The following is a 12,123-nucleotide window of genomic DNA, read 5'->3' as shown; positions in this document are numbered from 1 at the left end:
TTCTGTGACTAATCAGCCCCACACCACAAGGGGCTCAAAAACAGGCTTCTGGGAATCAAAACGAATGAACCACACATTGAGCAAATCTCACTTCTTTTCCTATGTACAGAATTACACTTAAAAACTCTCAATCTGGTTAGTCACTTTTCAATGCAGCCAACATTTCCAGAGTTTTCACTCCTTACATAAATCTCTGACAACTGAGGCTTTGTGTCAACCTCCTTCTGAGAGGCATTGATGGAATTTGTGGCTGTAACTATTTCCAGTAGCCACTGGACTGCTTTCAAAACAAGGGAATGGTTTTGAAAGAAGTCTGTAGGCGTTAAGACAGATCAGAAGAACATTTAAATATCATAAGACTATCACACAAACACACACACACACACACACAGAGAGAGAGAGAAGACAAAAGAGGACATGTGTATATGTTATCTCTTATTTAGATAGGGGGTGGGCAACCTGTAGGCCCTCCAGAATTTTTTTTTTTTGGGGGGGGGACTACAAATCCTATAATCTCTGACCATTTACAATGTTTTCTGGGGCTGATGGGAACTGGAGTCCAACAACATCTGCAGGGCCACTTTGCAGAACTGAACGGCGAGCGAGATGTATGAATGTACATACAGTAATTGCTTTCTTTTCTCCAAGTGCATCATCTGGGATGAGCAATCTTTGGCTCTCTGTCTGCTAAATGTGCCGTCTCTGTGGTACGAAGAACACAAAAATAGTTTTCTCACTTGATGTCATCAACATCAATTTATTTCAATATCTTCTGCTTTCCCCACAGAATTCAGGGTCATCAGCTCCAATTACAAATGGAAGTAGCAACCTAATGCTATATTAAAATAGCACAAAATGCAAGATTTTCATGAGCTCTTAGATCTCCAGTTACCAAAGCAAACCGCAATGGACTTGCTTTCTGAAACTACAGTGTTCAAGAGACACCGTTTAGAACATGTGATTCAGCCTGTGCTAAACCATAATAAAAGCATTTTATAGGTTGGCGGCAATATTTCAATGACTGCCTCTCCCCATGTGAACTGACCCGGCAATCATAATCTTGGGCCCTTCTTTCTGTCCTTCCTCCATGAGGGGTCCAGATGGTGACAATATGAGAACGGACCTTTTCTGCAATGGCTCCCCATTTGTGGCGTGCTCTCCCCAAGGAGGCTTGTCTGGCGCCTTCATGATACATCTTTAGGAGCCAGGCAAAAACACTCCCCTTCAACCAGACCTTTGGCTGATTTACAGACCATGTCCTTTAAAATGTGTTCATGGAAGGGATGGTGTAATGGGTTTGTTTTTATTATGTACTTTGTGTTTTTATTTTGTATTTTTTTATGCTGTGAACCGCCCTGAGATCTTTGGAAGCGGTATACAAATTTAATATAAATACATAAATACTATTTAAATGGAAAAAATAGATGTTGTGGGTTATAAATGTGAAGTCTATGGCCCATTAGATGTTCTGGACTCAAACTTCCATCAGCCCTGGCCACTATAGCTAATGGTCAAGGATGGTTGGAACTGCAGGATGGAAACATCTGCTGGGTCACAGGTCCCTTCTACTCCCCATTTGTGGAAGACAGGAAAAAAAAAATTTGACTTTGGAGGCTCAGTCACCATACAGCAGGCGTGGGGAACATTTGGCTTTCCAGATGTTGCTGAGATGAGACTCCAATCATTGCCAACCACTGGAGGGATAGTCCAGAAACATCTGGAGGGCCAAAGTCCCCCCCTCCTGTATAGATCACGTTTTGCTGTATATGTATCCCAAGGAACAGGGAGGGGGAACCTCAATCCCAGAACCAAAGGCAATCTTCCACCATCCCATTGGGACTCTCACACGACCACACCTATTTCCAGGCTACATCTCTTCACTGGCCCCAAGCCATGCCCTCTCAAACATTTTACTAGAATCTGTCTTTGAGCAATGATAATGCTTGGGTTGGGGGGTGGAGAAGTGTCTATGTGAGTAGAAACGTCTGAATTTTGTGTGGCTGAATCACAGCCTATTGTACAAAGGATAGAGTCACATCCATTGTTCCATGCACTTTTGTCTCTGCCCCCCCCCAAAAGAGGAGAATGTGGACCCCAGGCTAAAAAAACAACAACTCCCTACTCCTGTTCTAGAAGCTTTGCAACTGTTGCTTGTAATTTGTTGTTCAGAATTTCCATCCTGTCACCTTCCCAATGTATTAGCTGCACACTTGTGTCCATTGTTAACGGGAAAATGTCAAACAATTACTTATGACTGGATTTGTCCCATGAGGGAACTGACATCACACTTGGTCAAATGAAATCCTCACCAAAAAAAAGCTTTTTAAATGACTCATGGGTGTTAAATTGGTGTTCTGTTGAATGACCAATTCTATGCCAATGTATTCCATCTCTGGAGGCCAAACAAGAGTTTGCTGACTAAGAAATAATGCCAATTAGATGTGGTTGATCAGCTTATTCCCTATCCTTTATCGCGGGTGTGGGTGGAGCCTTATTGTTTCGGGACCAACCTCATGGACCATATTTAACAACCTGCCAATCACAGGTCATCATTATGTCGTCACAGGATTGAAAAGTGGGCAGGGATGTGTGCACCTGCCAAATGTGAGGTTTAAAGCCTTTTGCAAAAGTGCTGTTTGAAGCATCTGCCCCCTTCTCCTTTACATGAAAGATGTGTGTGGCTGTTTCAAACAGCACTTTTGCGAAGCGCTTTAAGACAGCCCTCATGCTTCTGCTTCAGCTAGAGCCTAGTACAAGGGTGGGGGTGGGGCCTTCTCCTGCCCGACTAAAGTATCTCCTTGGGTGCAACCTTCAGGGGCGCCCACATGTGAATGGTGGGCATGGCCAAAACAAGAGTGGGAATTCCCAGAGGTAAAAATGTGTGATGCAACCAATGGGCTACCCTTGTGCCAGAGGCCACATTCCAGCTACACGGAAGCCAGCGGTTTCTAGGTACACACCCTCTTCATCCAAGCAAGCAAGAGGCACTGTTACAGCTCAAGGACAGCTGGGTTGTTGTTGTTGTTGTTCAGTCGTGTCCAACTCTTCGTGACCCCATGGACCAGAGCACGCCAGGCACCCCTATCCTCCACTGCCTCCCGCAGTTTGGCCAAACTCATGCTAGTCGCTTCGAGAACACTGTCCAACCATCTCATCCTCTGTCGTCCCCTTCTCCTTGTGCCCTCCATCTTTCCCAACATCAGGGTCTTTTCCAGGGAGTCTTCTCTTCTCATGAGGTGGCCAAAGTAGTGGCCTCAGCTTCAGGATCTGTCCTTCCAGTGAGCACTCAGGGCTGATTTTCTTCAGAATGGATAGGTTTGATCTTCTTGCAGTCCATGGGACTCTCAAGAGTCTTCTCTAGCACCATAATTCAAAAGCATCAATTTGTCGGCGATCAGCCTTCTTGATGGTCCAGCTCTCACTTCCATACATCACTACTGGGAAAATCAAATCTCCTGATTTTGCAGTCCCTGGGAAAAACAGCAAAGAAGTTCAACATCTCCACGTTGGAGAGTTGCATTCCCCGAGGCTTGCTTCAGTCAGTGGTTCTCAGAGAGCAAGTCAGGAGAACCCCGAATGGGCAGTCCCTTCCATTTGTTTTCTTACTTTCCAACAAGTAGATACCTTGAGTCTTCGTATTGTGCCTTTGTTCCTTGCGTTGACTGTTTTTCGGCAAGAAGTCATTTGTTTCAGCCAACCTATCAGGAGCACATATAAACTAGTTACATAGATTCATTTTTATTTTGTTAAATTCATTTGTATGTCATTGATAATTGTTTTATATCATTTTATGTACAACAGTTAGGTTTTTTTTTAATTAAGCTTTTTATAAATTCTTTTTTTTAAAAAAAAAATTAACAAATTTACATAACCCTCTAAAGTCTCCAAGGCTTTGCACTTCAGAGAAATCCTTATCTGTGGACCTAATGACTCTATTTTCTTTGAGATGTAAATCCCTGGAGCTGGATTTAAAGTGAGCTCTTCCAGATGAGATGGTCTGTCACTTTTCTCCTATGTTCTCACTTGACACTGCCCAGGAGCACAGAAGTATCCAGTCTTGGGTTTATGTTTGGCCAGGTGTGAACAGGTTAACTACCTGAAAAGTCAACATTTCTCAACTTAACTAAAAAAAAAAAAAGCAGGCACCTTTCAGACAGAAGGGGGGGTTTCACATGTTGCATTCAGAGAATATGAGGGCCACCTGGTACTATGCTTGAGTAGTTGCCCTTGGTGCCCTCAGGTGGATCAGGACCATGTTGCTTTGGGTTTGGGGCGTATTTCAATTCCATATCTATTATGAGGTTAATAACCTTTGTTTTTCACTGCTGTGGGTGGGACAATTGTTTGATGGCTTGTTTGACCATTCCAGCTTCGGGGAGACAACTCAGACCAGAAGACACTGAGGCTGACGGCGAGGCTGATGCAGAAGATGACTCTGTGAGTAACACCCAACAGTTTTACAGCCACTGCTGGTTTTAATTCAGAGATTGCTGAGCATCTTTTCCTTTACAACAGGAGCTAAGAAGAACAAGAAGTCAAATTAAAGCCTAAGTTTAATTCATAAACCATGCTGACTCCCTTTTACCCCCTGAACTGGAATAGAGTATGCAATTTTATTTGAAAGTCTCCAGTCCATATTCAGTGTCACCCAGAGCAGAAACCTAAAAATTGGGAAGTGACTGCCTGGTACTTAAAAAGACTCTGGGCTAAAGCCCATGGGCAAATTAATTTCCCTCTGGGCAAATTAAGATGGCTGATAGGATCTTACCTGTGTTGCATCATACAGCACACCTGTTCAAAAGTGAGAGGGGCTTGGGTTGAGCTGTGAAGGGATAGACAAAGGGTTGGATGAGGTGTAAAATAAAGAAGGTTTTTTTTGCCAGTTGTAAAGGAGGAGTGGTGTGAGAAAAGTGGGGGGTTGGTCAAAGGGATTGGTGAGAAGGTGGGGTTGGCGAACAGAGGCGGCAGCCCCAGTTATATGTAATAAATACAGTGGTACCCCGGGTTACGTATGCGATCCGTTCCGGGTCACGGTACGTAATGCGGGTGTGTGTAACACGAACGCATGAGGAAAAACCCCCCGGAAGAAGCACGATTTGAGCGCTTCTGCGCATGCGCGAAGTGCACAGAACGCTTCTGCGCATCTGGGGGTCGTGCGTGGGTTGCACGCGCTCCGGAAACACTTCCGGGTTACAGGCATTCGGACGTCGAACGTCCACAACACGGGGTGTGCGTAACCCGGGGGTATTACTGCAATGGTTTGCATAGTCGATTTAAAAAAATTGGCTGTGGAAAAAAAGAAGTTAGGTATGTCTGAAGAGTCCTGCTGGATCAGCTGAAAAATCCACCGTTATGCCAATGGCCGAGCAAATGACTCTTAAAAACTCACAGCCCTGGTGTGAAGGCATATGGCCTCTCCCACTGTTTGCCCCCAGGAAATGTCATTCACAGCCATACCACCTTTGAGCTTGGTTTTACTGCCACTCCTTTACAGATACACATCTAACTCTTTTTTTTAGTTTTGCCCCATTTCGCTGGGGGGAAGGTGATGCAGTGATTTCAAAGGATTCCCTTCCTCTGCTGCTTTCTCTGCTTAAATTAGGGATGGGGCACATTTTTTTAAGCCAGTGGCCATATTCCATCAGGAAAAGTGGGGGGGGCAAATGCGGGGGAGGGAGGGAGGGAGCTACGGGTGGGCAGAGCTGCAGCCAAAAGTGGGCAGGGATACCTTAAGCTCTCTTTTTGCCACCCCTTCTCTGGAAATGCCTGGCTTCTGTGCTGGGCACTAAGAAAAAGGCTGTCAGAGGAACAATAGATTGACCTTGGGGGTAGAGGCTAGGAGGAGACACCGAGACTGGGAAGGAAGGTGTTATGTATTGAAGTTCTCACCCTAGGCCACTAGGGGTGTGTGTGTATATAGTTCATTCTGCTGCAGTTTTCACTCAGGTCAGCATATGCAAAAGAGGGATTGTAAAGTGACGTTCAGGGATTGGTTAACTACAGAAAGTTGTTACTGTTGCTTTGTAGCTGAGTTCTATATAAGCCGGCTGCTGAGGCCTTCAGCTCACTTCTGTTCCAGCCTGAGAATAAACAAGAGCTGTTTGGAAATCACTGTGTCGTCTGCTGTGTCCACCCACAACTTAACAGAAGGGATGCAGGCCAGACAGAAACCTACCATCCTAGGCCCTTATTTATACTATTCAAATTGGCAGCATCCATTGTTCATCAAGTAATATTGAATAGAGGGTACCTGCCGATGGTGGAAGGGGCTCCCTTGAGACTGCCTCCCTTCATTGGGGGTTTTCAAGCAGAGGTTGGATGGCCATCTGTCATGGATGCTTTAGTTGAGATTCCTGCATTGAAGGGGGTTGAACCAAATGACCCTTGGGATTCCTTTCCAACTCTACCATTCTACGCTAAATTACGTTGTTGTTCCACTCCTACAGGTCGACGAAGTGACAACTGAAAACATACGGCCAAGACCACAAGGATCCTCTCCTGTTTATGAGTATTGCATAGAAGATGAATATTTTAACAAAAAGGCAAGACGTGACACAATGGGATTTTGTCTTTTACTGTTTCGCTAGTGTCAAGTTCTTTTGGACCATCGAGATAATGGCTTCCTTAGCCCTTTGAAGTTAAAGGCAAAACTGGCATCAGTTGGCCATGGGGAGAACCACCTGTTTTTCCCCAAAGAATGCCCCAGGAAAGACACTACATAATGACATAGTGTTGTCCCAAATTCTAGAGGGAAAGCCAATGGGCCACTAAGGCAGCTAAGCCCTGCAAGAAACAGTGGCAAAGGAAAAAGTGGTGGTGGTGAGACCTCCGTCGCCATGTTATAAAGATAAGCCATCCCTCATTTGGCTGAATACTTGGCTGAATACTTTGGCCCAGCCCTAGATAAAACCATTGAAACCAAGCATATATGTCCAGCTGGAACGTCTGAGCAAATAAAAGTGTATTTGTCTGGTGACGAAATGGCCCTATAGTTTATTTGCATTTTATTTGCATTTATTTTTGACAATTCATATACTGCTTAATTACACCTTCATTGCATATCTTTAGGCACCATGTGCCTCTTCACCCACCCAAATCTTTGGCTAAATAAATAATGTAGGGCCTTTTAAACTAAACTTATTGTTTTCTTTGCTATTACCAATTTGTTATGTATTTTTGTGTTCTTATACTGTAAACCACTCTACGATCCTTGAATGAAAGGCAGTATATAAATGTGAATAAATAATTTTTCCTGGTCCCTGTGTGTGGGTTTGTACACACACATACATATATACCTTGGAAGTCTAAAGAGGGGTGATATTGTGTGCAGATAACTGATTTATCTCATATTTCAGAACCCTTGAAATGAATTGTCCAGCTATTGTTAACTGCAATGCCACTCCCACCACAGAAAAATTGCTAAGTGACTACAGAATGACAGATTGGCATAATCTGTGCAAATCCGTTTTAGCTAACTTAAAAATTACACCTGTGTTCCCAGCTTCAGCAAGATATAGAGAACAGACAAAGACGGGATTCTTCTATCAAAATGAGTGAATCACAGGTGAGCTTAAGGTGCCTGATAAACACCAGGTACGCCCTTCAGTACAGAAGAGCATTGTTCCGGAGCTCTTCAAACTGAATGATCTTCTCATTGATACCTGGCCCTGGAAGGGAATGCAACCACAGATTTACAAATACAAGCTTTAGCTGTTACTTGCCAAAGAATACTTCCCAAACTGGTTCTAGTTTGCGAAGCCACAGAGGGCCAGTCCATACAAGTCTTGGGTGTGTGTAGGTTGTATGTTTGGAGAATATGCATGTACAGATCCCTGCAGATAGGTACGCACTCACTCACACAACTCTGTCTACACATGGTGTGGGCGCATGCGGGTGTGTGCCTGAAATATGCATTCAAGCCTAACTGCCTGTGTGAACCAGCGTATAGGTTTTCTGAAATGTTTCCCCAGTCTTTCAAGGGAGCTTGTGATAGACCAAAGTCCCCACCCACAGATTCTCACTTGTCACAGCGCTGAAGATTCTACGTATACATATCCAGGGCTCTGTTGTACTCCATGCTAAGAATAATAATTAAATATCTATGTCCAGGACATCCAAACAATGGTGGATTCTGCAACCAATACTTGCATTATTTATTCTACAATGTTTTCTTTTCTGCAAAGTTTATTTTGGCGTTGCTTGTAATAGGATGGGAAGAGACACAGCCGCTTTCCCCCTTGGAAGTCATCTGAAACGGGAAAACACTCTGCCCAGAAAAGCTTTATGTTGACTCTGAATATGTGCAAATAAGCCCAGCAGTTCCACTGTTGTCAGTGTAGTTTGCTGTTTTCTGGATGCCAAGGGTTTCAACTATTCAGTATAATGTCAGGCTGGAACCAAATTGTGTGGGAAGATCTCCACATAGATTTTTCACAATCAATCAAACTGTTTACCCCAATTTACCTTGGGGTTCAATTAATTTGCTGTAGAGCAGCCACACCTGTGAAATGAAACAGGATATGCAGGTGGCTGGAGCTGTGAAGGATGATATTGAATATACCCATTGTACACCTAAGCGAACATTCATTTTTCAAAAGGAGGCGAATCGAATAATATTCAAAGCATTGTCATAGTCGTGCTACTGTCTCTGGATGAAAGACTACTGACTTGAGACGCAATTAGCATTCTATTTTGGTTTAAAACCTGGATAAGGAAACTTTTTAGCCTTTCAGGGGCTAGAATATTCTAGAAGCTTTTGTAAATCTACACAATGTGCAGAAGTGCGCCTTTGATGCAACCACCCTTCAGCTGATGTTTACTGATGTTATGACAGGAATGGGTTGAAGTCTTCAACATACAGTATTAGAAATGAGTTTTGATAATGTGCTTTTGGTCCAACTAGGAATCTATGGAGGTTACCTTACAAACAGAAGTCGAATCTGGTGCAAGTGGATTTAGTGTGGCTGGTGGAGGAACCGAAGGATTATTTGTGAAGCAAGTGCTCAAAGAGTCCCCAGCGTCAAAGTTATTCAGTCTGAGAGAAGGTACAGTATGGTCTTATGTCACATTATTTTAGTAAAATTAGATTTGAAAGTGAACCCCCCTCCCCCCGATGGGCGGGGTATAAATAAATTAGTAGTAGTAGTAAAAAGTTAATTAAAATGTTGGTCAAATTCATGTAAACTTTTTTTTTAAAGCACATTGGACAATCTATAGAGGAGGAGAAAGTGGGGTTCTCTTTTTTAAACAAATGACTGAACAAATAACAGTAGAAGAGCTGGGACTAACCTACTTACAGTGCAGTCCTATAAATGTTTACTTAGAAGTAAGCCCTATTGAATTCAATAGGCCTTACTCCCAGGCAAGCTGGTATAGGACTGCAGTCTTAGTCAATTGACTATGATCTAAAATTATCTTGGCCAAACCCTACGCCAAAGGACAAATGGACATAAATCTGATATCAGGAATCACAAGACAGAGAAACCAGTAGGAGAACACTTCAATCTCCCAGGACATTCTATAAAAGATCTCAAAGTAGCTGTCTTAATACAAAGAAATTTCAGAAATAGACTGGAAAGAGAAGTGGCTGAATTGCAACTAATCACCAAACTTAGAACCATGGAGAAACCTGGTCTGAACAAAGACATTGGATTCTTATCTCATTACACTTAACAAAGCTATCTTTAGCCATCTCACCCCTTGCCTTTCCCTGCAAGACTAATTGCAGCCGTTAAGAGTCGTCAACAGGTTTTCCACACCTATCAGCTGATCACCCATTCCCACCACCCTCTGAGTAATACCCCTCCCCACTCCCTCACTATATTTAAGGATCTGGTGACTTCTGTTTCAGTGTATCTGAAGAAGTGTGCATGCACACGAAAGCTCATACCAAGAACAAACTCAGTTGGTCTCTAAGGTGCTACTGGAAAGAATTTTCTATTTTGTTTCGACTATGGCAGACCAACACGGCTACCCACCTGTAACTAAAATTATCTTGACAGATAGCCAGCTGTAGCTGGAGGGCTTAGAATCTGTAAAAAACAACAACAACTGTACAAATAAAATCCTGCTCATGAATGCTCATACAACCTAAGGGGCAATTCAAATGATCAGATACAGCAGTTTTGTACTCCAGGGTGATCCCCACACACAGGGTCGGATTTAGTTTTGATGAGGCCCTAAGCTACTGAAGGTAATGGGGCCCTTTATACTGTATGTCCAGCTGTCAACAACAAATTGTTACTGTTGGGTTTTTTTGGGTGTGTTGAATATATGCTATATGGTAAGTTATGGGCCTGATAGGTATCTAAAACCATTTGCACATGCAGAATGCAGGCACCCTATATATAGAAATGAGCAAACCAGTGATATTTTAGGGAGCAGGCGAGGCCCATTACTTACACCATTGCAGCCTACACAACACAAAACACTGTTGCTGTATGTAGGCTTTATTTTATTTGTTTTTTATCTTATATTTTGGAAATGTACATCCAGTTTCCCCCCCTTTAAATTATTTGGGGGGGGGGGCCAAGAGAGTGGAGCCCTAAGCTATAGCTTGTTTAGCTTATACATAAATCCAGCACTGCCCCCCACACACCTGAAACAACAACTTGTTAGATGGTCACTTGCAACATGGTTTTGTGAATGCATACATAAAGTGCGCGTGCTGCAGGCTTATCTGAAGATCTCTGAAAAAGAGCTTGGCCAGAATTCTGCATGCACAAGTTTGGGATGCTTGTTATTTCCATCATATGACATGATCCAATGGTTTCTTGCAGGAAGGAGAGTTCTGGTGTCCATGTAGAATTACTGTAACTGGAAATTACTGTATATGAAATATGTCAATACTAGCATTTAATTCTGGGGGATATGTGTAAATACTTTCATGAGCAGGTTGTTGAATCAAGACACTGGAATATGTGCTTTTTAATGGTACAACAGGCTCCTTTTCAACAGATTTAGATTTAGAAGTGCCCACGTGGGTGGGGTGTTTGCTGTCGTTGATAGATGTCTTTGCATGAACAAGGCATCTAATGAGCAAGCCCGATGTTTTGACACCCAATTAGTTTCTGCTGCCTCTTTTCACAGGTGATCAGCTTCTAAGTGCCACGATCTTTTTCGATAATATCAAATATGAAGATGCACTCAAGATTCTGCAGTATTCTGAGCCGTACAAAGTACAGTTCAACCTCAAAAGAAAGCTCGCCAGGAAGGAAGATCTTGAGACAATGCATTTTGCAACACAATCGAAAAAAGAAAAAATGTATCAGGTAATGCACAGCTGTAAAATTACACTTCGGATCAAGGCTTGGATCTTGGGGGAGGTATTAACTTGACCATCGCTCATGTAATTTTAGGACAATGGTCTAGATCTGGCAATATATTGGGCAAACAGAAAGGCATTTCTGCTAGACTAAGGTAGCCCTGTCAAATTATCACTTTTTTTTTTTTCAATCCCACTGCAGCGCCTCTCCACTCCATTGCTGCACCAGAAATGCCCATCATGCAAACTAACACCCACTCGTCTGTCTCTCGATCCAACCTTCAGGGTTTTTTTTTAGTGGAAGTGAAATTTGAGGGGGTGTGGCCTTTGAGGCATTGAATTATTGAAGCCCTTTTTGTGTGTGTTCCTCAGTTTCTGTAAGAATGCAGTAAGCCTCAGAATAGGATGCAATCTCTCTCTCTCTCTCTCTCTCTCTCTCTCTCTCTCTCTCTCTGTGTGTGTGTGTGTGTGTGTATCATATTGAGCTGCCAGGCATCTTTTTATTATAATTATTTATTGATTTTTTTTACCGCCTTATACCTGGGGGGGGGGGGTCCTCAGGGCAGTTCACAGAATAAAATCAAGATATAAAACCACAAAATACATAGTAAAAATAAAAACAATAACTCAATACCCCCCCACAAAAAAACCACACATTTGAAAAGGGCATAGGATGTCAGTCAACTGAACCAAAGGCCTGGTTAATGTCTTGGAGACATTTTAATGCCAATAGGCCCATGCGTCTGTTTACATGTTTCTCGAGCAGCCAGTCATTTAAATGTTTTTTTTTGGGGGGGGTACTACTTTTTAAATGAGTTTATATTTCTGTACACTGACCTGATGTTTCATGGGAGGGTAGT

At 42.9% G+C, this 12,123-nt stretch overlaps 1 protein-coding gene across 1 annotated transcript in view; it reads left to right on the top strand.

Annotated features, from left to right (window-relative positions):
* The window catches only part of LOC117060522 (neuroblast differentiation-associated protein AHNAK-like), a 94,431-nt gene that overhangs the window by 60,159 nt on the left and 22,149 nt on the right, over nt 1-12,123 (top strand). The window contains exons 2-6 of the mRNA XM_033172809.1: nt 4,370-4,437; nt 6,447-6,542; nt 7,502-7,564; nt 8,903-9,044; nt 11,089-11,283. Of these exons, the coding sequence (XP_033028700.1) occupies nt 4,370-4,437; nt 6,447-6,542; nt 7,502-7,564; nt 8,903-9,044; nt 11,089-11,283 (564 nt within the window). The remainder of the gene's footprint in view (nt 1-4,369; nt 4,438-6,446; nt 6,543-7,501; nt 7,565-8,902; nt 9,045-11,088; nt 11,284-12,123) is intronic.

The sequence above is a fragment of the Lacerta agilis genome, chromosome 1 (genome assembly GCF_009819535.1).
Source record: "Lacerta agilis isolate rLacAgi1 chromosome 1, rLacAgi1.pri, whole genome shotgun sequence".
NCBI lineage: Eukaryota > Metazoa > Chordata > Lepidosauria > Squamata > Lacertidae > Lacerta > Lacerta agilis.
The sequence above is the reverse complement of the archived record's forward strand: the minus strand, read 5'-3'. Positions and strand labels throughout refer to the sequence as shown.